This window comes from Anopheles coustani, chromosome 3, assembly GCF_943734705.1.
Source record: "Anopheles coustani chromosome 3, idAnoCousDA_361_x.2, whole genome shotgun sequence".
NCBI lineage: Eukaryota > Metazoa > Arthropoda > Insecta > Diptera > Culicidae > Anopheles > Anopheles coustani.
In genome coordinates this window covers 51,534,149-51,559,238 of record NC_071288.1, presented here as the reverse complement: position 1 = coordinate 51,559,238, position 25,090 = coordinate 51,534,149, and the positions used below count along the sequence as shown (strand labels likewise).

The 25,090-nt window shown below is 44.6% G+C and overlaps 2 protein-coding genes across 3 annotated transcripts; both read right to left on the bottom strand.

Annotated features, from left to right (window-relative positions):
* Positions 1–7,080, bottom strand: LOC131260965 (protein pygopus). Of its 2 annotated transcripts, none has more exons than XM_058262830.1 (3): positions 6,961–7,080; positions 2,475–5,672; positions 1–897 (listed from the first exon to the last, which is right to left on the bottom strand). In XM_058262830.1, exons 2-3 carry the CDS (start codon positions 4,997–4,999, stop codon positions 777–779), a joined length of 2,646 nt encoding a protein of 881 aa, XP_058118813.1. In that variant the 5' UTR covers positions 5,000–5,672; positions 6,961–7,080; the 3' UTR covers positions 1–776. The 2 variants fall into 2 exon arrangements, with proteins under 2 accessions (XP_058118813.1, XP_058118812.1); XM_058262829.1 differs by having other exon boundaries at positions 6,784–7,078.
* A 2,844-nt stretch (positions 7,081–9,924) lies between these two features.
* Positions 9,925–15,169, bottom strand: LOC131260967 (sodium-coupled monocarboxylate transporter 2-like). The gene is made up of 5 exons (XM_058262832.1): positions 13,736–15,169; positions 11,531–12,031; positions 11,101–11,460; positions 10,365–11,027; positions 9,925–10,296 (listed from the first exon to the last, which is right to left on the bottom strand). The coding sequence occupies exons 1-5, from the start codon at positions 13,936–13,938 to the stop codon at positions 10,206–10,208; spliced, it is 1,818 nt and encodes a 605-aa protein (XP_058118815.1). The 5' UTR covers positions 13,939–15,169; the 3' UTR covers positions 9,925–10,205.
* Positions 15,170–25,090: the final 9,921 nt, after the last annotated feature.

The window sequence follows — 25,090 nt, the reverse complement described above, 5'->3', positions numbered from 1 at the left end:
TACGGGCAGGCATTTTTTGTTTTTATTTTGTTGCTGTTGCGTTGTACAGATTATCGCCCGGTGTCCTTATTCTATGAGGATAGACTTTGTTTTCGCTAAAAACGACCACACGCAATGGTAATAAATAGACGTCGTCATTATAGGTACCGGGTTCTAAAAGTATAAAAAAAAATATATACACATAATTTCGTACATCTTGACGTGGCAAGATGATGTGTCGGTGCGTTACGGGATGAATAAGTCACAAACAAAACCCTTCAAGCCACCAACATCAGCGTTGTACTGGAAAATAGAAAGATAACACTTTCGTTTACCGCTTCCACTCTCCCTCTCTCTTCCTCACCTCCTCCTCCTTCCTCTCTCTTTCTCTGTGTTATCTGTGGCAGTCTAGTCCAGTCTTTTAAAAATTGCACACACATCCTCCAAGCAAACCTCCAATCTACTTATGCCCAAATGATCTCTTCGTTACACCGCTTAACCTCATGAATTTCCTGGTCTCATATTAACGTGCCGTGACCGCTCCATCTTGTTGCTGGTCGATAATGGACATTCCACCACCGAAACCATTCGTTCTCATTCGGTGGGAATTTCCGAGGAAAAATGCGACAACGCAAGAAGTGCGCGTGGAACGTTCGATGATCATGATCGTCGTCGTCGTCGTCGTCGTCACCACCGTGTTGCCGCTCGATCGGGCTTGTGTTGCGTTGGATCGTGGCTCAGGCCCGCCGCTGCTGCACCGCGGTGCTCCGGCCGGTCGAGCTACGGGGTTGCTTCTACTACGGTTTAAACTTGACCAGCGGTATGTTTTTAGAGTTTAAACACTTGTCGCAGCACCACTCGGCGTACACCTCCGCGTGTATCAGATTAAAGGCCGCCTCCGTCAGTCCACTGCAGGTCCTGTAGAGGGAAGAATTAAAAAGAAATCGATCAGCACGGTGCGGTCTCAACCGATTTTTTGTTTGTTTTGTTTATAGAGGCGGTCTCAACCGATAGTTTTGGTAGTGCGGTTAAGATTTTCTTTTATATCCATGTGTCAACTCACTCCCGCTGTGCCAATTCCTTTTAAGCGTTTATTGAATGCATCAGACCATTTATTGAATCCACAGCACTGGAACTTATAACAATGTAAGGTAATGTGAGGCAATATACCTCCCTTAAGCGAAACATTTTTATTTCTCGCAATCCATCCAAGATAAATAAACCAAATTCACAGATCGATTCTCCACCCTCTCTACTACTACCAACAAATTATCAAACGACATTAAAACTCTCAGACTGTAATAATTACACGAAACGAAGAGTTTTGAGAGCTCTTTTTACTACGCGTAATTTGGAACTGTGGAGGAGAATGGCTCAGAGAGTGGGGAGATCCCACACCGCTAAAAATTATTTAACTAGAGCTATTTGACAAGACTTGAGATTTTTTGAGTACATGTACAATTTGAAAACAAGGTAGACTACGTCAGAAAATTCAGTTGACCTTTGAGTTGCCTCCAACTCCAAATTGTTTTGCTGGAATGCACTTTAAATCATATATTTCAATACGAAACATCTTACTTATTCATGCATGCACTATTGCTGCAGAATACGTGAAACATAGAGTTATTACTGCTGCAACAATGCCATATTGAATAAATTCTGGAAATGTTGAGTGTTTTGCTGTAAATGGAGTGCACTCTACTCTAAGTAAGCTGATGTATATTGCCCCTGCCCCTTTGACCAAAATAAAAGGAGTTATGAACCAAGTTCTGTTCTGTTCGTTAAATAATTCCAATTAGTTAATGATAAGACGTCCAACATGTCTTGGTTGTCTGGTTGATTGCAATATTTTATTTGAACACTTGTTACAAATTACACTATTGTGAGGAAATCTTACATGATTGCTAGCGTTTTATCCTGTTTACTCTGATGAACCTTAATTGAGAGCCGTAAAATTCACATAAAATATAGACACGCCAATGCACATATTCTACTACCTAATATCTTTTTAATTCAGCTAAAAATATACCGGTACATTTTTTACCCCACGGAGCATCTTGCCACACTTTCCCCAACAAGTATATACACATGAATATTAGAAATACTTGATCGCTTAAGGAAATACTTATTTCTCGTTGGATGGGGATAGTATGGCACGTCCATTAAAATTTTGCTGGCATAATATCAAAATTATTAAAAAAGAGAAAGAAAAATGTAAGTTTCCAAACGTAGTTGTCTTTAACAGAGTTGTTATATTTTTATCAGTTGTTAGGGACACGTACATTACGGGTTCCTCAATTTTTAAGATAGTTGTATAAAAAAGGATTTATTACAAAAGACTTCATTACAAAATAGTAACAAAAACGCTTATCTCAAATTGAGAAAGCCCAATGTTCAGTAACAAAAACCCATATAAATAGGCATTTGTTCATTAAAATATCTATTCATGCGAGCGACAGAGTTTTGTTATTAAACATAAACATATGAACACTTACCGATGAAACCAAAAGTTGCAGCCCGACTCGCAAAGAATTCCCTGGTCGTTGTCGTGCACCTCCTTGTGGCATCCGCCACAGGGATAGATTGGCGGGGCGTTCGGGTTCTGCGGGTTGAACACCTTCGACTGGTCGGGCGGGTACATTTTGCCCGACGTCACGGGCATCGGTTTCGGGCCAAACATGCCCATATGGTGATGATGGTTCGGTCCGTTCGGTCCATTGCCCGGAGGTCCCAAACCTCCACCGCCGCCACCGGGTCCCATTGGGCCTCCCATACCACCCGGACCACCCATAGGACCGCCCATCGGTCCACCTGGTCCCATCATGTGCGGCGACTGCATCGGACTTCCTCCAACCATTCCACCGCCCATGCCACCCATGTGACCACCCATCGGGCCACCCATCGGCGGGCCTCCCATCATTCCTCCTGGGCCCATTCCACCGCCGCCACCGCCTCCTCCTCCGCCTCCCATACCACCTCCACCGTGCATCGGTGGCCTTAGGCCGCCGGGAGGCATGTTCCCGTGCGGGGGCATGATACCGCCCGCACCTCCTCCGCCTCCACCACCGCCCATGTGATGGTGCATGTTGTTAGGTCCACCGCCGCCCATTCCGCCGCCCATGTGTGGATTGCCCTGCTGATGATTTCCCGGATGGTGATGGTGATGATGATGCGGGTGGTGGTTCATTCCGGCTCCACCCATCGAATTCACTGGACCTCCCGGGCCCATCATGCCACCGCCCATCGGTCCGCCCATGCTGTTGTTGCCCATCGGTGGACCACCGCCAGGGCCAACCATCTGGTTCATCTGGTGTTGCTGCTGACCAGAGCCGCCACCGCCACCGCCACCACCCCCACTACCGGGGCCACCGGGGTTGTGTTGAGCGTGAGGTGACTGTTGAGGCAGGGGAAGCTGCTGATGCTGGCCACCACCTCCGTGCGGTGGCGGATGAGGCTGTAGCGGTTGTGACTGTTGCTGTTGCTGCTGCTGCTGTTGTGATGACTGATTGCCGGGTGGCGTGGGTCCCTGGTTGCCGGCTAGCACCTGACTGTTCGGTCCCTGACTACTGTTGTTCTGCTGCGGGCCACCTTGCTGCTGACCACCTTGTTGCTGCTGTTGCTGCTGCTGATTCGCACCCATGGGTCCGAGTTGATGAGGTAATTGATTTATACTTCCTGATTGCTGATTTGTCGCCATTGCACCGTTCGGTAGGTTCATTCTACTATTACTACTGTTCATGCCCGGATTGCCACCTCCGGGGCCGGGTCCTCCGCCGCTTACCACCACATTCGGCGACGTCTGCCCGCCGACGGTTACATTCGCCGCCGACACTGGCTGTGGCGTTTGACTGTGACCGGCCGAGTTCGGCCCCAGTGGCACGTGATTCGGTGGCCCATTACCGAGCGGGCTGTTCATCGGTGGTCCCATCGGTCCATTGTTCATGTGCCCTCCGCTAGTGTTCATCGGGCTTCCCAGCATACCGCCCTGGCCGGCCGCGTGCGGGGAGCCCATTCCTGGCATCGAATTCATTGGACTTCCAATGTTGCCGCCGCTCATCGGGCTACCGACAGATTTGTTGTTCATCTGCTGCTGCTGTTGCTGCTGCTGCTGCTGCTGGCTCATCGGCGACATACCGCCCATCGGGCCCATCGGGGACATGCTCTGGTTCATGGCACCGCCCATGGGACTCAGACCACCCATCTGGGCACCCGGCATCGTCGGTCCCATCGGGCTCATGCCACCCCGCTGCATTCCGTGCGGCATTCCACCCATCTGGCCCATCCCGGCGTTCATGTGCATTCCCGGATGATGATGTCCCATCGGGCTGCCCATACCCATCGGGCTCATGCCCCGCATCGGGGGGCCCTGTGGTCCACCCGGACCTCCCGGTCCTCCCACCATTCCCGGCGGGCCATGCGGTGGCCCCCCGGGACCCATGCCGGGATGGGGCGATCCGTGGCCAGGCCCGTGCGGTCCCATTCCGTGAGGCATCCCGTGCGGCATTCCTCCTCCATGCGGCCCTCCCGGTCCACCCATTGGTCCACCGTGTGGTGGCCCGTGCGGATGGCCACCCATCGGTCCTCCCATGTGATGTCCGCCATGCATCGGTCCCATATGGTTCATGCCCATGGGCCCACCGTGTCCCATTCCTCCGCCACCTCCCATATGCCCCATCATTCCCGGGCCCGGTCCGTGCCCACCTCCTCCGTGCGGGTGGCCCATGTGACCCATGTGCGAGGCGGGTGTCGGAGGGGGCGTGTCGTCGAAAGGGTTCGAAGCCACTATCGTATCACCATACCCGGTTGGCGGAGGTGGCAACAGATCCTGCGGGGAAGGTGTCGGCGTGGGTTGCGCGGTGACCGCATTAGCATTCGCGACGTTGGACGTTTTTCTCCGCTTCTTCGGATTGCTCGGCGCGGAGATGGGCAGCTGGGGGGACTCCGATGGCGATTTGAAATCTGGTGGACATAGTCCGGGTCCGGGTAGCCGATACGACGCCATTCCCAGATTGTGTGTCATACTATAACGCTTGTGTTACAATAGCAGTAGGCTCCGTCTTTCCTTTCAGAATACGGTTCTGTACACTTTTCCCCTTCTCTCGTCCACTGACTTTTCTCGCGTTTTCGCGGAGGTCGTATTTAAGGAGAGTCGGTTAACCACTAAAACGTGAAATTGTTTATCATACACTCCATCGTACACACACGCACACACACACTCACTTGCAGTCTTTACAATATAACCAGTACACAATTTTACAATAGTTTTGTACACACGTATCTCACTCTACACGATTTACAAAAAGGTACGAAAAGCCTGCAACCTTCACACGAAACAGCACACAGACACGACAGAAGGGCTCTGCTAGTGAACGCTTCTTTTTACACCTAATAATACAATTTTCGCCATACAATTGTCGGTTTCTTGTTGGTTCTAATCTTTAATATTGCTCATGGTTTATGCTTTCTGTGGTTTCCCACACTTGATAACCGTCACTCCGCGCACACAGCACGATCGTTTGCCCCGCTAAATCAGTGTTTGCCGAGGGACTGGCATTCGGTATTCCTAGTGCAGAATACGCCACACCATTTATCAATCTGGTCCAATTTCGCACGATTCGATCATCGTACATTTTTCCAGCGCAAAGGCTGCGTTTAGCTGTGCCTGAACGTTTCGATGGACGGTGCTACATAATCTAAAATGAAAGTGAAAAGAACGTATATTAATTCATTGCTAAACCGAGCGTACATTTTCTGTACAACCCCGGGCGATTACGGGAAACATGTTCTTGACTTTGGCTTTTCATTCCCGAGGGGGCGCCTATGGTGTATGGTGTAATGATCGTAAATGTGCCCCATCCGCAAACACACTGCTAAAATAACCGACAAATGACTCAGGAAGGCCTATCAGCAGCCAGCGACGTTATCATCCCAATAGCACAACAAACCAACTGGGATGCCGGCGAGGCATCGGTAGATTTCAATCGCCGTGTTGCCGACGTATACGTCCGCTTGCTCAGAAAATGATGCAAATCGAAGATGTTCACAACCTTTCCGGTGAACAGCTGCTCGTAGTGCATGTTACGTTTTCCTTTTTGCGGTCTGCTGCGGTTTGCTGCTAGTTCAGAACCGACGAGTAGTGGAAACGATTATCGTGAGCAGCATTTTGCGAGAAACGGCGACATTGGCAAAACAAAAGAAACAAATAAGTAAACAACAACGAAACGCAGCACTGTCAAACTACGTGTGACATTCATTCGCCATGGAGGAAGCGCATGACTTCCTGATACACACTAGGAAGCGAGAAGATCCTTGAAAATCTTTACGACCGCGATAAACGTTGCCCTCGTCTTGATGCGTTCGCTCGATTGAACTCTTCGAATGAGGGAAAACTGTGAACATAGAACAAACGATACCAGACGGCGGAATAAACACTGCTTGTGCCTCACTTTTAAATCCAACCAAGCTGCTGCGATGGACCTTTCCGAAGATGTCAAAAGCTAACCTAACATTTTGCCGTGTGTTCTGGTACCTCCAAAAACAGAAAGCGTAGCACACCACGCATATTGTGGTCCCTTTCTCGCACACGCTCTGCCGTCACTTACGAGGAAACAGGACCACTACAGTTCACACTGTCTCCATTGCCCCTGCTTTCGGTGCGTTTCGTTTGTTGGAGGAAAATAAATGCTGCAGATCTGTGAAGGAAAATAATTTCCAACGTTGCCTCCTGCACGGGATCTTCTTTCACTCGTCAAGAATGCAATTTCGAAGCGATATCACCGAACGCCATTTCGTAAACCCACTTACAGCTGCATCCTTCGGCGGTTTCTTTCCGGCCTTGGCGAACGTGAACAAGAACTGATTGTAATCCGTTTGACAAATCCAGCGCACGGATTTCGTTGATTTCTCACGTCACATAACTTTCGCAGACACACGACGAATCCACCGCTCGGCACATTCGTAGATAACGCTAACAGTGCTTACGTTTATTATTTCACACTCCAAGCAGTCTTAGGCTTCTTTCACTGCCACAAACCAGCAAATTCTTCCGTAAAAACTGCTCGCGGCGGCGAATAATCCGTCGACGCTTTACGAAGCGTCCATGTTGTAGCACCATGTAGTACACCTAGTGTTTGCAGAATCGGGATTCGGAAGATTCGAAGATTCGATCCCTGGACGGATTCTAAAGATTCAAATCCCATTTGACGGATTCCAAAAATTTGATTCAATTGAGATTCGAATCAGTTTGATTCGTTTGGGATTCGAATTGATTTGGTTCTTAGTTGATCCAAATCTATTTTAATTTTATGTCCGCATGACTACATTTAAGCAAAGACAATCAACAGACAGATCGGGACAAAGCTGTTTTTTGCTCCGCCATTGTTGTGACAGTTTGTTGAAAAAATGTTTACAAAAATTTCTAGGATACTTGTGGGAGATCTCCGCCAAAATCTTCGCTAAATAGGTACAGGCTGGCCCCGGTTTTCGTCACTAAAAGGGACTTTGACACCGACGAAAACCGAAGCTAGTGGACTACAGTTTTTACGTTTATAATACCTACTCAAGACTTGACTGACACAAAACAAACGTTGGATGTGTACATTCTTCTCGTCTGAATTTCCAGTGTTATATATGAAGGTTTGTGTTTCTGTTTATACTAAATATCTGTCTGTAGGGTCGATTACCTTTTCTGTTGGTTGTTGAGCTTACCAGCTTTTTCATTCTGGTAGCAGGGTTTATCACCCAACCCAACCAGCAGCCGGTCCTTTAACATTAACAGAGGTCGTTTGTTCGCACGTAGGACGTTTTTAGGACGATATTTCGAGCTGCCTAGCGGGCGGTTTTCGGCTCGTTACATGGTATGCTGCAACCTATCTGTTGATTGACTTTGACATTAAGCGTACCATACCACAAAACTGGTGCGGCCCAGGTGGTAAAATCCGATTTTTCTCTCTTTCTAGCGCACCATCGTCACTGGTACGCTTAATGTAGACACGCGGTGTAACCCGCTCCAGACACGAAGTGAGTTCAATTAGTCAAGCCAATCTAGAGACAATGTGATTGATTTCAGTTGACTCGACTCGGACGTTGGTTAGAATGGATTGGACATAGTTTAAGGATTTTGAACAATTTAACTTAAATTTAAATTTTTACCGGATTTTTATTAAAACATTACTCTCCATCGAGAATCATCTTTAGACAGTATTACAAACAAAAATAACTGTGTCCGATTATCTCAATACCTGCGAAGCACATCTTTTCCATACGGTTTTTGATTTTCAAGATCAACAGAACTACATGCAGCCTCACATCGGAAATGTGTAGCATGTTTTTATTACGGAAAAAGCGAGTTATCAGTTGTGATTTGATGGGGATTCAGATTAGGAAGATACAGTAGATATCCGACATACGCGGTACTCGACATACGCGGATTCGGAGAAAACGCGGTTTTCAAAATTTGACAGTAGATTGGGTTTATAACATCGATGTAAATTCTTGAGATGTACAACCACAACAATAAATATGTAAATTGGTCCCCATTATCCGCGTATGTCGGATATCGACTGTACACGGTTTCCAAACCGGTATTGATTGATTTACATCGTCTCGCGACTGTTTGAGTGATTGAGATTCAGATTTGGGGATTCGATTTACCCACCACTAGAACCAAGTTGCAGCGCGCCAACAAGCTTCAAAAACCTTGGTAACAACTTGAAATACTGATTGAAATAGCCCTTTTGTTAAAAACTGTATATTTTTCCTAAATTCATAGTTTTTGAAATATACAAAACAAATATTTTTCCAAAATTAATAGTTTTTGAAAACAATGTTTGGTAAAAGAGTAAATGAGGCCCCGGCCGCCATGTTTTCGATCGTGGCTACACCTCTTGTGGACGTTTAAACTGAATGTATGCAATTGGTGATACATTAATTCTTTAAATTCAACCTACGAGTATTTGAATCGTAGTGTGTACCGTTAATTTCGGCTACGCAATCAACCTAGGGGTGCGGTATGAGGGGGGCCCACGGGCCCCCCTTATTTCTCAAAACTATAACAAACTCTCTTTTTCGGTAGACCTAGCGCAGTCCGCTCGCTGCGCTCGCTGCGGGCGCGCCGCCGTTTCCAAATCATTTCTTCGGCTAAACTCATTGTTTCATACTGTCCATCATGTGTGGTATAGTTTAGTTACTAGTAAATTACAGTAACTTAACATGTAAAAGTATATTAACCCGCATTCAACCTCCACTGCGTGATTAGTTTAAACCGTTATGTTCTTTTAAGCGAACCGTTAGCGATCAAATATTTGAAAAGTATGCATGCGTCGCGCTTTGCATAGCTTCAGGCGCTTAATGTGAACAAGTAGGAAGAGGAGAATCTAGCCCGGGGCCTCATTTACTCTTTTACCCAATGTTTGAATGGGTCTTGGATACAGAAACCTTGGTTGGTAGTTTCCAATGAAAAAACAAATTTGTTAATATTTTTTATTCTTTCAATCGACTTGTACGTGTGACCCCATAAATATGTGACCCCAGCGCAACGACCCGTCGCGTTTCGACATTTTTTTTAAAGTGTAGTTCAGCCGCCTGTCAGGCGTAGTCGCGCTTCGCGACGGGACCTCGCGCTGCAGTCTAGAGCTCATATCATTTTCCACGCTTTCTAGACTGCACCGTCGCGAAACGCGACGTCGCCTGACAGGCGCTGAACTCCATGCAAAAAACAACCTAGCGCGATTCGCACGACATCGCGCAAGATTTTTTTTATATGGAGTTCAGCGCCTGTCAGGCGACGTCGCGCTGTAGTGTGGACCCCGTGTTCCGTGCGAAAAACTCTTTTTAAAAACGCCGTTACGGTTATGCTTTTTCAGCAGAACTTGCAACGCACACTATACTGTTATCTAAAATTAATCTGTGATAAAAATAGTTCCTATTATTAGAGACAAATGTTTTTGCACATAGCCGGGAATATGGCTTACAGTTTTATTACCACAATTTACACAATACAATAAACGCTAGTAGATTAATCAAAACAAACATTTGTTGACGTTATTTAAAATTGACAACATAAATACAACTGACCGATGAGATGAGCAACGAACGTAGATGAAAAACGAGAAAAGTGATCAATCCGACTGATATATGTAGTCTTATATGGAACGTAAGTTGAAATTACCCTAGAATGGTTGCTTTAGAAATAATGTACCATATTAAATCTCATTGCTGTATGGCGATCATAGTGTCTGCTCAATCACTCGTTCTTTATACTTTTCGGTTTCGTTGGCGGTAAATGTCCACTCCTTGATCGGATCTGCGGTCAATTTCCTAACAGAGAAAAAAACAAGTTGTAGCCAATTTATTTTAAGGAAATATTCAATAACTGTACTACTTACTGATTTTCAGCCTTCAGCGAAAACTCGTTTTGTCGCACCTCATCGGGAAGCATCCACTGCACGAGCGGACAGATAAGTTTCGCTCGGAAGTTGTGCATATCCTGTGACCCCGTGAAATAGCTTACGGGGATGCCTACCAGAAACACAATCAACGTCCCTATCGTAGAGTACCACACGAAGGAAATGTTGTAAATTGAAAACCCAGCTTCATCCTGTGGCGCTATCAGCGTTGGGAAGTCATTGGCCGTTACGTTGTAACCGTAATCGTAGCATCCGTCCACGCTGGTCGGTCTGGGCGGGTAGGTTAGCTCCTTGTTACTGATTGCCATCTGTGCTCCAGCAATGATCCATGACATCCCGATCACACTGGAAGCCGTACCCCACAGAGCTCCGTGTTTGTTGGCCCACGGCCACAGCATACCGAGGCAGAATATACCCATAACGGCTCCCTGGGTGACGCTCGCAATCGTTACCACCATCTGCAGGATGTGCCCAAACTGCTCCACAATCAAACCCATCGCAATGCAATACACACCACTGATGAGAATGATCAACTTCATGGTCGAATTGGCCGAGGCATCGGTGTGCTTGAATAGCTTGAACGGTCGAATGTAGTCCTCGTAGATCAGTCCAGCAAGAGAGTTTAGATTGGCAGACATTGTGCTGGAAGGTAGACATTTTTTGAAAGGGTAAGTGTTTACAATCTTACAATTTTTTATCCTACCAAATTTCTTACCTTAACCCTGCACTAAACACACACGATATGAAAACACCTGGCATTCCCTTCAGATTGCCAACAACGTCCTGTACAAAGAATGGTAACAACTTGTCTGCTTTCTGTACTAAACCGACCTTGATCGGGTCGCAATCAAAGTACTTTGCAAAGATCACGATGCCCGTGAAGCAATTCAATGTCATGATAACGATGAACCCGGCACAGAAGATCCACAGAGCCGTCCTAGCATGACGCATGCTCGGAACGGCTACGATCCTCTGAACGCAGCTCTGGCTAAGCCCAAGGTAGCCGGTCCAAAGAAAAATGTTTCCCACGCTGGCCGTCCAGAACGTCTGGCGAGTCGTCGCATCGAGGGTCATGCTGTAGCGAGCGAAAGGAAAGCATGTTGAAAAAAAATCATCTACCTATTTGCAACCTCCCACGAACTTACTCGAATATTTCCAAACGATCGGCTGCGCTTGCCCGCTCGTATACCTCCGACAGACCCCCAATCTTCGCTACGCCGATAAACACCACCAGAAAACAGGACACGAACATGATCAGACCCTGCACCACATCCGTCCACACGACGGCCTTGATGCCGCCGAGCATCGTGTAGAAGATGCACACGCCACAAACGATCCCGTTGATCAGGTGGATGTTGACGCCGCTCACTTGCGAAAAGGCCAGCGCCGGGATGAAAATGAAGATCGGCAGTATCAGGTAGATGTTCAGGACGTACGTAAACGTGACGAACTTTTTCACCGCCGGGCTGAACCGATCTTCCAGGTACTGGTAGCAGTTGGTGATCTGATTATTATAGAATACTGGCACGAAGATGTAGTTGATGATCAGCGTTATGATGATCATCGTTGGCGCAATGATCCAATATTGGGCCCCGTACGAATACATTTCCGCCGGAACTGACATTATCGACACGCCGGACAATTGACTGAAACGGAAATGGGGAGGGTAAGAAAAGAAAGCAATTAAATGACAAATTGTAGTGTGCAGTGGTAGGATTGAATTATTGTTGATAGAAGTACCGCCCGATAAGCGACCGACAACCCAAATTTGGGATGACCATGGTAGTACGATTAGTTAGCACAGGAAATTAAGGGGTACAACTCGTAAAATGTTGATGGGCATGTTAATATTTTTTTACAAATTTGGACTGATTTATAGTCTAAACAGCTAGTGAGTAAAACAGGAACATCCCTGCTGAACGGAAGCTTAAGATGTGATTTCACCATACGGTCCCGGGGAAAAAACGCGACGAGTTCGAACTACGCGCGTGCCTAACATTGTTTTTTGGTTTGGTTTAGCCTTTTTTATTTCAACATAAAAAAATCGAACAAAAGAAAAACAAGGAAAAAAACTCAAAATGCGCAATGGTTGAAGGAATCAACAAAAAAAGGATGTTTTGGCTTATCACACTAATCGTCCGCTGGTTTCTGATGTGAGACCTAAAAAAGGAGAAAACATGGCAAATCATGCCACGCGTCCTCTTAATTAAAAATTCATACTACGTATCAATTTCACCACACAATTTATTGTCTATGGCAGTGTGACAACACAAAAAGATCACAAAACATGATCGTTTCCTCGCAAAATTCAATTTCCTGTGCAGCAAAAACGAGCTTGTTTGTTTTAAAGATGCCCTAGTCCCGACGTAAATTGAGCAATTGTTTCAAATAAGATGTGGTCTGTGATGAAATATTACTTATTGAAATTTAATTGTTTTTTTTTTTGCATTATGATTCACCCGTTTTGAAGATTAATAAGACCGTTTTTGTAATTTGATGCCTGACTATCTTATTACTCCAAGAACACAAAAGCCAACAAACCTGTTAACGACGGGTGCACTGTTCAATAATTTCTAGCGTCCTTTTCCCGTACAAAGACCGTCTGTGGTATTCTCGCAAAAAAAGTAGTGGTTGTCAACATCATCGGAAGAATCAGATAATTTCGTTTGAAAATATGTATTGTTTTAAACCGTTAGTGCAGGAACTGTTGAGGATAACACAATGGGTGTAATGTTATATCAAATTTAGAAATTAAATGCTACTTTTATTGGATTTTGCTATGACAATTTCTGCGACCCTTGCGAAGTGGGAGCCGCGTAAATCACTTTCTTTCCTGAGCAGTCAACAAAAAGATGATTCACTTCCCTGTTTATGCGATCTTAAACACCCCGCCGATCTTGCTCTGAACAAACTCCCTTCCGCAACAGATGATTTATCTTTTAACATTAGCATTTGCTTATCACAAAAAAAAGTTGACCACAAACAAGACACGATTATCCAAATTTGTGTTTAGTTTTATCAAAACCTTGAACGGTTTTGATTATAATCGTTTGCAATGCACACTCAGCAACATCATCTAGGTCAGATAGTAAGGAACAATTATGGCTATGGATCTTATATAAAATTGTTACCGTAACGTAGATATTATTGAAATTAAAACATTTCTTTTAAAGTGGCCTTTAAAGAACAATTCCGGAGCAATCATTCGTGGCCGCAATTCAAATGTTTAACTCAAGTATCACTAATTGACTTCATACTAAAACGCGCGAACACCATAAGCCACACCGTTCGTTTCATTCATTTCAAACATTTTTGTCACTGTGCCGTCATTGTACGTCCATTCGGCTTACCTGGCAATGAGTGAAATCGCAATCGGAAACGTTTTCATCTTCCGGCCACCTAACAGGTACTCCTCCGTAGTTTGGTTTTTCTTCTTTTGGAAAAATCCAAAGTACACACCGATCGCAGTGGAGATCCCGAGCATGATCGTAAACACCGTGTAGTCCTCCGCCGAAAACTGGCCCTGCGCGTTGTCCGAGATCGATTTAACCATCTTGCGATGACGTTGGTTGTGGTTCGATATGCCGGAAGTATCCTTTTGTATCCTGGTCCCAACACTCACTTCTCCCACGCTCGCTTGCTTACTGCCTTCCGCACCGTCCGACTGATCCGGTGGATGTCTGAAGACTAACTCTGGACGGTCTAGAACTCTCCCGGACCACCGATCGGTTTACGCCTGAAGCACCGATAAGAATTGATTTGCCGAAGCGTTACGGCGATTGTATTTTTTCCGCCCCGGATTTTTTTCTCCTCTCACGGGGGGTACTGGATTTCCGCCTAATACTACCCGTCACATGCGTCGGATGCAATCGTCATATAATGACACTATCACCTGTTTTTTTTAGTTCCTCTTCTACCCGTCTGTACCCGCAGTTCCGCCGAGCCTTTCTTGAATGCAGGTTGATAATGGACACACTTGATCTAGTGGGCTTTTGTCATTTACGACCCGAACAGCGGAATAATCCTGTATAATCTTGTTCGCTTCTTCAACCCCGGAGTGGCCAGCTCGTCCAAATGGCACTTGTGTACCCGTCGGTACCCGAAACTGGCAGTGACTGAAAATTTCGCCACGATCCGTTCGGCTGCTGCCCCGACCTACAGCGGTTCGTCAGCACGTCGAGAACTTAATGGCTGCCACATGGGTGAGATACGACTATCAGGAGCAATCCGGTTTGCAGCTCGTCACCGTCATCGATCTTTTGGGGCAGATTGTTTCTTCTTCCCACCGAACCAGCTTTGCATGAAACTTTAACTGATCACTTCGCAAATCTAGCCACAACTGCAGCTATGATCGACAATTGATCTCGATTAAATCCGCACACTGTGGAAGGGCTTCGGATACGGGGCGCTTTTGTGGGGTTTACTGGTTCATTGCAATTTCTCTATCGATTTGCCGCTTGGCGTGCAGTAAGGAACACGCTGAAACTTAAAACGATGGCACCAGCCAAACTGGGTCAACAGACACTGTTTGGGTAGTAGAAACTATTTCACACCCGAGTAAGTAGCAATCGGACTGCGGTTTTGCGATGCTTATGGTTTAGTGCTTGGTGTCTCGCGATCTAGGTGTTGGCACGGCCAGGACATTGCCTGGAACAGACGCGCAGGATGATCACCAGTTTATCTGTTGTCGTTTTAAAGAATGATACGAACTAGCCGGGCTATCCATAATTTCAGTACATCTGGCCGGTTAGAGACTACACACAGCACGAAACAGCACGTGCCGACGACCCAGCAACTACTAGCACGACAGTAGAACATGGGTCTTCCCTAGGCGCTACCGATAAAAGGCGCTACCGATCCCATTGTAGTGAACTGTCGCATGTTGAAGTGTAAATGATCCTTAAACAGCCCTTCGGGGCTTCGTAGATTGGAGTTGATTTGAAGAATTATGGAGCAAAAATTACGCCTATTAAAGTTGCCGTTTAAAGCGTATTCTACGTACACAGTTAATAGCAAATTACACACAATTATAATGTTTGCTGTTGGGAGAAAATATGAACGATAATTAATCTTGTTGCATAACGTATTGTGCTGAGAAAGGTGACAACTAAATCTAACAATATCTTTATTTATTGAAACAGTGATTTTTTGTTGGAACAAGAGCAATGCCCATTTTAGGAATGAAGAAAACACCAGCAGCTCGTGTAGGCCTAACAAATAAAAGGCCAGCGCACTGGTCGGGATCGGGTTCGAGTCCATCTACCTCATTTGCACCCGCCTACTATGGCTTCGAAAAAGAATGCCGACTTTAAACCGGCCGGTTTCGGTACGTTCAATGCACCCTTGTGTCGGTTCCCATGCTTCAATTTTGTCACGAGTATTTATCAATATTTAGTGTTTAAAGTAAACTCATTTGGGTAACACTCGAAACTCGTCGACACTGCGAACGAAACCGTTTAAGTAGTTTACTGGAGATTTCAGTGCATCAAAAGATTAATGAATCCTTTTTTTATAACGAACACCATCGTTTATTTTTATGATTAAATTCGCGACGTCAATAACATTTCCATAATGCCTTCGAACGAAACCAATACAATTGTTGATTGATTTTATTATTCTGCGTAGCGGTCTCGTACATTAAATCCGCGTCCAGTAATGAACAAAGCCTTATCGTAATTCACGACTCGTCAATCATTTTTTCCGCTTGAGGCACGTGTTTGAAATGCTTCACTCTGCCCGCAGATGAACAACGTACTTTGTATCTTCCTGAAGTCCCAATCTCGATCCGGTAGGGAAAAACAGTGCTAAAAACGGAACCAATAACTGATGACCATTTCACCCAAATAAGCCGTTGTATCAGTTCAAATGTTCACAAAGGCCATGGAAGGTGAGCTGGATGCAGTTCCATGCATCTTTCGGCACGGTAGCCTCTGCCTCTGATAGTGACGCTTGGTTTCTGATATGATTTATTGGTTTAAATTGGACCATTACAACTAGATTAGATGGTTGAAAAATTTGTTGTTTCAATCATTCGAACGCCTACTGTAAAGGCTTCCCCAAACAAAGCACTTTCAAAACTCAGAGACAACATTTCTATTCGATTTTACGCTGTGGGAAATAATTTGAAAATAAATATATATTTTTAATTTGTAAAACGATGGTCAAATTCACTTCTTCTTCACTTCAGATTTTTTCACTTCTAGGTTTTATTTAAACATTCTTTAATGTTATCGATCAACAACAAAAGCAACGTCTGTCTATGCTGTATCCCACCCGTTGGTTCCCTCTCACTGTTAGACTTTGATTGTAGCAACAACGACATGCGCGGGCATGATTAGAACAGAACAAGAACACCGTACCGTTCTAATCATGCCCGCGAATGTCGTTGTAGGTACAATCAAAGTCTAACATTGAACTCATTAACTGCATCCACGTTCATTAAAACAAGTTTGCAGCTTCCTTGTCGTAAATTCGTTGGCATAGGTCGAGAGGAATGTACAATTAAGCGAAAGTTTGTGTTCCGCTGTTGCCCAATTTGTGGCCGCTGATTCCGATTTCCCCAGTCAGTGGTGTAGTGCTTTAGTAGCCCCACCAAGTCGGCCCAATCAGCAAGCCATTCTTATCAGGGGTATTTTTCTCGGCAATGCATGGCAGAGTCAGGCCATTTAACACAACCTTCGGAAGCTGATAGAACGATGACAGCCATTCAACAGCTGACCGGGATTTGCCATATTAGCAATTGTGGTCTCACCGGAATCCATTATATCCGGCACGGCATCCCAGCGGTGGTGAATGGTCATCTGGTATTTTGATTCATTTTATAATTCTGGTATTTTTATCAGTAAGCAACTATTTTTGCGACCGTTTGCTGGTATTCAATATCATTGAATCTAATTTGGCCCGGTTTCAGCAGAGGCGGTGGTTATCAAAGAAAACCCGACCGGAACACAGATTAATGGTACCCGATGTAAATTAATGAATCGAACGACGTGTCGTCATTGATAACCACGGTTGCGTCACAAGGCTGTTGACGCTCAGCGTCGTATTTTTGGGCTTTCCAAAAATGCTCGAAATGGAATGTGATTAAACACTAATGAAGATGCTCCCGGGGGCATCTTGAAAGGTGTGCAGTATAAGTGTACGAGAGCCATTCGCCTATTAATATTTGTTCATGTTTGCACCCGTCCGTAAAACATTTATGCTAATGAATTGGAATACCGATGTCCGCGAGGAAAGTGTGGATGGTTTCGGATTGTCTAGACGCCGTCGGAATCTACCTTAACCGAGCTGTTCAAACACACCCAAACGCAAACGGTAGCTGCTTTGGTTATGAGGAGGCTCTCGTAGCTTGTGTGAGGACTGGGAGGAAAGCCGCGCCGGGCGACGTAAAGTGATGATTAAATCGATGATTTCGGGAGACAAAAATGAGAGATCGTCAGCGTCATTTGAATATCTATCTAACAAACAACCCGACACGTTGTGGACTCACAGAGGCAGGTGGCCAGAGGAGGAGAAGGATCACAAATTATGCGAGCTCCCGCTAATCGGTGTGGGTCATTTCGAACCCCATAAATTAATGTGCTGCCAGAGTCTTCCTCTCTGGTCGTTTATGGGTGTCTTTAGATAGTGTTGCAAAAAAAAAAAAATAACCTAGACAATGCAGACGAGTGCATTAGTCGCTGATGCCCTAGGGGTGGACAATCCCCAGCTGTGGGTTTTATTGGAGGTTTGACAGTTGAAAAAAAAAATACATTCTCTCTAGTCTCTACGAGGACATTTCACCACGTGCCCCATAGAGGACATCCAAAAACATCCTTCGAACTTTTCGTTGGTTCCGTTATAACGAATGGCCTTTCGCATTTCATTTAACTATGGTTTTATTAAAAGCTTTCGTCTACCCCGCATGTCCATTTCATAAATGTTAGTTCCGCAAAATCAGCTTCATCAGATTGAGCGCAAAGGAAAGCAAAACAAAAACTGCAGTGCATTGATATGCAAATTATCGCTAGCATCGAGATGAAGCAAATTTGTAGAAAGTTGATGTTAACGAGCAGTTCCAAAACGATGATGAAATGTGTCTGAAACGGATGGACGGGTCCGTTGTTTGTGAGAGAAACATATTTTTTGTGATAAAATAAAATGTTCACTCAACAGTGCGGTTTGAATTAAAATTTACACGTCCACAGGAACCAGCCAAAACTTCCCGGTTCAAGTCAGTTTGTGAAGTGGCATCTATTAAACGAAAATTCCACTCCATTGGTTATTTAGTAACAGTAAAATAAACTAATTTTACGATTACTATACTTTAATAAAATTTATGTATGTTCAGTTACAGTTCAAAAATATCTATGAACTTTAATAAATAAAAACAAGTGCAAAAGTGCTGCTGATAGTTATAATATTCTTCATAATAATTGTATTCAGCATTTTTAAATGTAGCAGAGTGTTAAGAAACATTTTAATTTTAATTATAAAATAAGTTATCTTTTAATTTTTTTTTATTTAATTATAAATAATAGTTTTCTTCTTATTTTTTTGTGTGCTGTTCCGTTTGGTTGCCCGTAAGTCTCTTGGAACGCAAAATTAATGAAATTAAATTTTCACAGCATGACGATCCATCGTCACCGTCGTGACTGCTTCTGCTTTCGGTTTCGGCCTCAAACTACTGCCTTTTTTACTCTCCATCGGAGTAGTGATGCCATTTGATTGTAGCTCGTTTGCGTTCCACTGGGGATGCGCCAAATTGACGCAGTCGTGGCTACATTGCATCGGCACGACACACAAAAAAGTAAAAACAAAAAGTGAAATATCAACGGATCTTCCAAACTAGAGTGTGGGATGATTGGTTTACCTTGCGCTTTCATTTCGTTCCACGAACCATGATATGATCATGATACGCCGGCCCGGAAGAACGTCTTCTCACAGCCCCACAAAGAAGAAGAAGAATAAGTAAAATGCAATGAAGGAGGTGACCTACCTAACCTGGCCCTGGCCCGAACCTATTCTTTCCGCCGTTGCTGCATCCCACGCGGGAGAAAGTGGATGCACTCCAGACACATGGCAGCCGTCGGGTCGAGTTTGGGCGCTCAGGGGGGAAGGATGGATTAAACTTTGCTATTTGCTGCAGTGTGCCAGAGGCTGTCGTGTCTTCTTGTGCATTATTTTACATTCACTGCATAAGGGCAGCAGCGATTATTTGTCTACGCGATGCGGATGAGAAAGTGCAAAAGCGGTTTTTGACCTTCGCGTGGAACGTCAGAAGAAATGTTTTTGCAACAAAGTGATAGGATGGCTTGAACGCTAGAAAGGACGTATTCTAAATAATCAACGTTTATCGCAACAAGTGTTGATCGAAGCTATGTTTCCAATCAACAATATGTCCTTTCCCCATTATTCGCAACGGAAGCCGAAAAAAGATGTATTCGAGTTGGAGGATTTGATTTTCGAAGGTCAAAGTTGAAATGAGTTTGTGGTGGATCGCTTTGCATAGATGCGATCCAATCTTGGTACCATAGATGAAATAAAGAGTCCAGTTTTCAGTCAGCTCATCATCTTGGCACACGTCTTTTCTTACGCTCGCACATGTTTTTTTAAATACTAATTACTTTTTTGGTCATTGATAGTCAATGGGAGTGGGCAAAGAAAGTAACCTATGAATATAATTATGTCAAGCGTCACTCGCAACGTAATCTCACGATACTGCAGTGGACCGTTTAGGTGCATTAAAAAACGAATTGCGGAAGTCCAGGTCACGTTATCTCCAGGCTCGCGATAGACACGGTGGTTACAATTATAAATGGCATCCGTTGCGCAATACCGCTTGGCCGCCACCGAAGAAGTCGACCTCGACGCGCCTCCGTTTCATCTTTAATCCGGTCAATGAAAAATGCTTTCCCCACAAGGGCTTGCCCGGGGACTTGAGTCATAATCAAGAGCAGAACAAACTGGGTGAAAATCTGGTGAACACAGAAGGGGAATTGATCCACGATGGAATATGTTTCTCAAGTTTTAGCACACCGTTAGCACGTGTTTTAGTTATTTTTTCACTTTCGTTTATACGAACCTTTAGGTAGTAGTTTACACGAGATTAAGAAATTATAAGCCACCGTATCCATCCCCAATCAAGCGGTGCAGTTCGGGGTGGGAAAACATCTCACACATAACACTGGCGTTCCATTGGACAGCGCTCAGCGGCCCTGTCGGTCGGCCGGTTCCCTTGGGTAGACATTAACCCTAGCGGGAATCCCAGCGAAGCAGCGGAGGAATTATGAGGCAATGGCAATGTTACGCAAAACGGGCCATCGTGTACAGCAACAATTGAGCGTAAGTTTTTGCCCAAGAGCGAGTCTCCGCGACCGATGGTGTTCCTTTCTGGTCCACGTAATCACCATTCCCGTGGCATACCGTTGAGAAACGCCGTGGCCTTTTTCATCAAATTTTCCATTCATAGCATTAATGCATCGCTTATTGCAGCTGGCGTCACAAATCTGGAAGGAACATTTACAATTTAATTCCAAACATGCTGATGGCTTAGAAAACCGTTTAACATGCCGTTTCACGATGGCCCAATGGATGGGGATGGTATCATAAAGCTTGAAAAGCTTGATCTTCAATTAATCTAAACTGTCCAATTTCCTTTCGAATCTCTTGACACGCATTTACTCGTCGCTAGTCTTTTTTTAGGCTAGCAATCGCTTATTGCAATCAAACCAAACTCTCCTGGATCGACGGTGCAACCTTCCAAAATTGATTTGAAAGGGTTATAAGTATTGCAGAATGGTTCCTTAACCGAATGATCTTTATTAGCAGATGCACTGCTTATATATAGTATTATCGTTGCCATAGTAATCGTGAATTACTTATTCCTATGTCTACTATAACACTCCTCCCTAATTCACGATTCCTATACTATTACAAAACCTAGCCTGGTTCATCCGTTGCAAAGGCTTAGTGAATCCATCGGCCAGTTGTAATTTACTCGATACATATTCGAGTTTCACCACTTGATTTTCTAAGCTTTCATTCACAAAATGGTAGCGTATGCTTATATGCTTCGTCCGAGGGTTATACGATCCGTTTTTAGCGATGATGATTGCAGACTGATTGTCGCAATAAATCAGAACTGTTCCTACATCGCTGAATTCCGAACAAAGGTTTTTCCACCATATTGCCTCTTGAATGCTTCGAGAGAGAGCCATGTATTCTGCTTCGCAAGATGAAAGAGCTACTGTTGGTTGCTTCTTTACGCCCCATGCTATTGCTGCACCTTGCAACATAAACACGTATCCACTCATTGATCTGCGACTGTCAGGATCTCCTCCCCAATCAGCATCGGTATATCCTGCCAATTCTCCGCTTTCATCCTTTCTGTACTGCAATTTCCTGCTCGCTGTACCTTTCAGATATCTTATTATATTCTTCACAGCCTCCCAATGTTGTCTTCCGGGATTTGAAGAAAATTGGCTAACAGTATTCACAGCAAAGGCAATATCAGGTCGAGTTATTTGCGCTACAAAGGATAAACATCCAATTGCTTCTTTAAACGGTACACTTCTCATTTCCTCAACTTCAGCGTCATTCTTTGGTGACATTGACTTTTCCAATTTAAGATCAGGATTCATGGGAGTTGTTGCAGGTTTTGCGTCGACCATTCTAAATCGCCTAACAATCTCTTCGATATATAACTGTTGATCTAGTGATAATATTCCTGCACTTCGATCTCTCTTGATTCGAATGCCAAGACAATGTGATGCTGTGCCTAAATCCTTCATTTTGAATTTCTGCATTAGAAATTGTTTTAGTCTTTTCTTCAAAGGATTATCATTCGTGAAAATTAACAGATCGTCAACATATATTGTTACGAACAGCATTTTATCTTCATTCATCTTCCAATATAAACAAGTATCAACTTTCGATCGTTGTAGGCCAAATTCTAGCAGTACTTCATTCAACTTTGCATTCCATACCCGGCTCGATTGCTTCAAACCGTATAACGCTTTCTTCAGTTTACATACTTTTCCATTTGGAATTGCAAACCCCTCGGGTTGCTCCATGAAAATTTGCTCATCACCTAGTTCTCCATGCAAAAATGCGGTAACCACATCCATCTGGTCCACATCCATATCAAACTTCGTAGCAAGTGCCATCAGGTATCGGACAGTTGAATATCGCACTACAGGAGCATACACTTCTTCATAGTCGATTCCCGGTTTCTGCGAACATCCTTTAACAACTAGTCTCGCCTTGTACCGGTCCACATTTCCATCAGATCCTCGCTTGATGGAGAAAACCCACTTGTTTCGAATGGTTTTTCGACCCTTTGGTAAATCGGTGATCATCCACGTCTGGTTCTCATTCAGGGATACCATCTCCTGCTTCATTGCCTCGATCCATTTTTCACGATCAGGTCTCCTCATAGCTTCATCGTAACTCTGCGGAATATCTTCTTCCGGTGGATGGTTTGAAATGGTGTTGTAACTTACAAACTCATTGTATCTATTTGGACAATTACGCTGGCGACTACTTCGTCTCAAAACTGGCTGAGTTTCTTTGCTTTGTCCTGTAGCATGCGGTGTTCCGGTCTGTTTCGGTTGTAGCAATCTATAAAGGCCTTTTTCTTCTTTCCCAGATACAATAACTTTTCCATTTGTATCTATAACCTTACATTTGTCTGCTGTAAAAATCACAGTGTGCCCTTTTTTACATATTGCACTCACAGACAATAGATTCGTAGCCAAATTAGGTACCTTCAGAACTTCATATACGTTAGCGTTATTCTCTTCTAATTTTACTGTACCTCGTGCTATAGCCATCATGCTGCCATTATTCGCTGTCCATATCGCTTGCTGCAACGTTGTCTCATCACTAAAATGTTGATTCGGTTTTGCCATGTGACAAGTTGCTCCGGAATCAAAATACCAAGATTCACTGTTTGCATCGCCACTAGCAAACGAACTCCATAGTGAACTTGATTTTCCTTTTTCTCCAGACATTGGACACTTGGCTGCAAAATGTCCAGGCTTTTTACAATTATAGCACGTCTTTTCGCTCCTTTTCTTATACTGCGCCTTTGGTTTATACTCTCTTCTTATGTACAATGCTTCGTTATTCATGCTGCCATCAAGATTCCTATCACACTTCACGTCCTGCAGAATTTTTGCCTTTACCGCATCCGACGTAAGTTTCGCTCCTGATGCTTCCAGCCCCATGATCATTGGTTCGTAATGATCCGGTAATCCCATTAAAAGCAATGCTACCATCCAGGAATCGTCTACTTGAAATCCGATCGCAGCAAGCTTGTGGCTAGTCGACATCAGCTCGTTAACATACTCTTCTACGCTCATGCTAGAGGTTAACCTTATGTTCGTCAACTTCCGAAGCAAGCCGATCTTCCTGGTCAATCCGGTGTCTTGAAATGCTGCGGCCAATTTCTTCCATGCTGAAGCTGCATCCGTTGCGTCCTGAACCAGACTGTAGTTGTAACTCTCCAGACTCAGACAGATTGTTGCCAATGCACGCAATTTTGTCTCTTTGTCCACTACTTCGCCTTCATCAGGTTCCACGGCACTCCAAGTTCCTTCGCGGATCAAGATCATCCGCATTGCAAACGCCCATGTTGAGTAATTTTCACGTCCACGTAACCTTTCTACCATGGGAAGATTGATTCCGTTGAGCCGTCCTACGCCAGCCGTCGGCAATCCTGCTCCTCTTCCCTCCGTAGCGTTTTGTTCAACGGAACTTCCAGTACTCATTTTCGACTTTTGCTTTTACTCTTCTGGGCCCATAACCTATTGCAGAATGGTTCCTTAACCGAATGATCTTTATTAGCAGATGCACTGCTTATATATAGTATTATCGTTGCCATAGTAATCGTGAATTACTTATTCCTATGTCTACTATAACAATAAGTTGATGATCCGATTAGATCATCCACAATAGATTCTCCATCTCCAAGTGTTGTTCCCTCTTCTTGGACTTTGTAATGACATTTTCCCTTTTTATACCAATTTTGATTGGATTTGTGACCTCGTTGCCTTCGGAACGATTTACCTTTCGGAAAGACTTTTTGTAGTTTAACCCTGCCATACCTTACGTAAAGTTGATGCTGATATTTATCGACTACGAGCGGTGGATTCAAGGTAACTAAATAAAGTAAACGGAGTGGTTTTTTTAACGGTGACAAATTTTTCGATTTTTTTATTTTTTTATAGTTTTTTTCTCGGTTACGGTTTCTGCTTGAGTTACACAAAAACTTTAAACTACAACGAAGGAAGCTAGGATAAAGAGAGATATTTACATGGAAAAACGGTGACGTAAGAAGGCTGTCACAGTCTCAGATCACGTGCGATCCGTGCCATACGGTTGCGGCCCGATAAACCGCCCCTCCCCCTCGTGATGCCGTAGAAGACCACCCCCTTTGGAAGCCGAATGTGCGGTAGCGCACGGTCAGTGTTGATGAAGATGGTGTTTCGGGGGTTCTCAGGTGGCCCTCGGGGCGATGGAGCTTGCTAGCGGCAACGAGGAGGGCGATCTGGAGCTGGCAAGCCACGGCACGGATCTACACCACCTGTCCCGACCCGTGCGGACGCTGGCAAGGAGCACCCGCACGGATCTCGGCCCGTCCCGTGGCCGCAGTGCTTTTGTGGGACAGGTGTTCTAGCTCGCCGCAGGATGTTGTTTGGCGGATTGTGTTTTGCGTGTTTTTT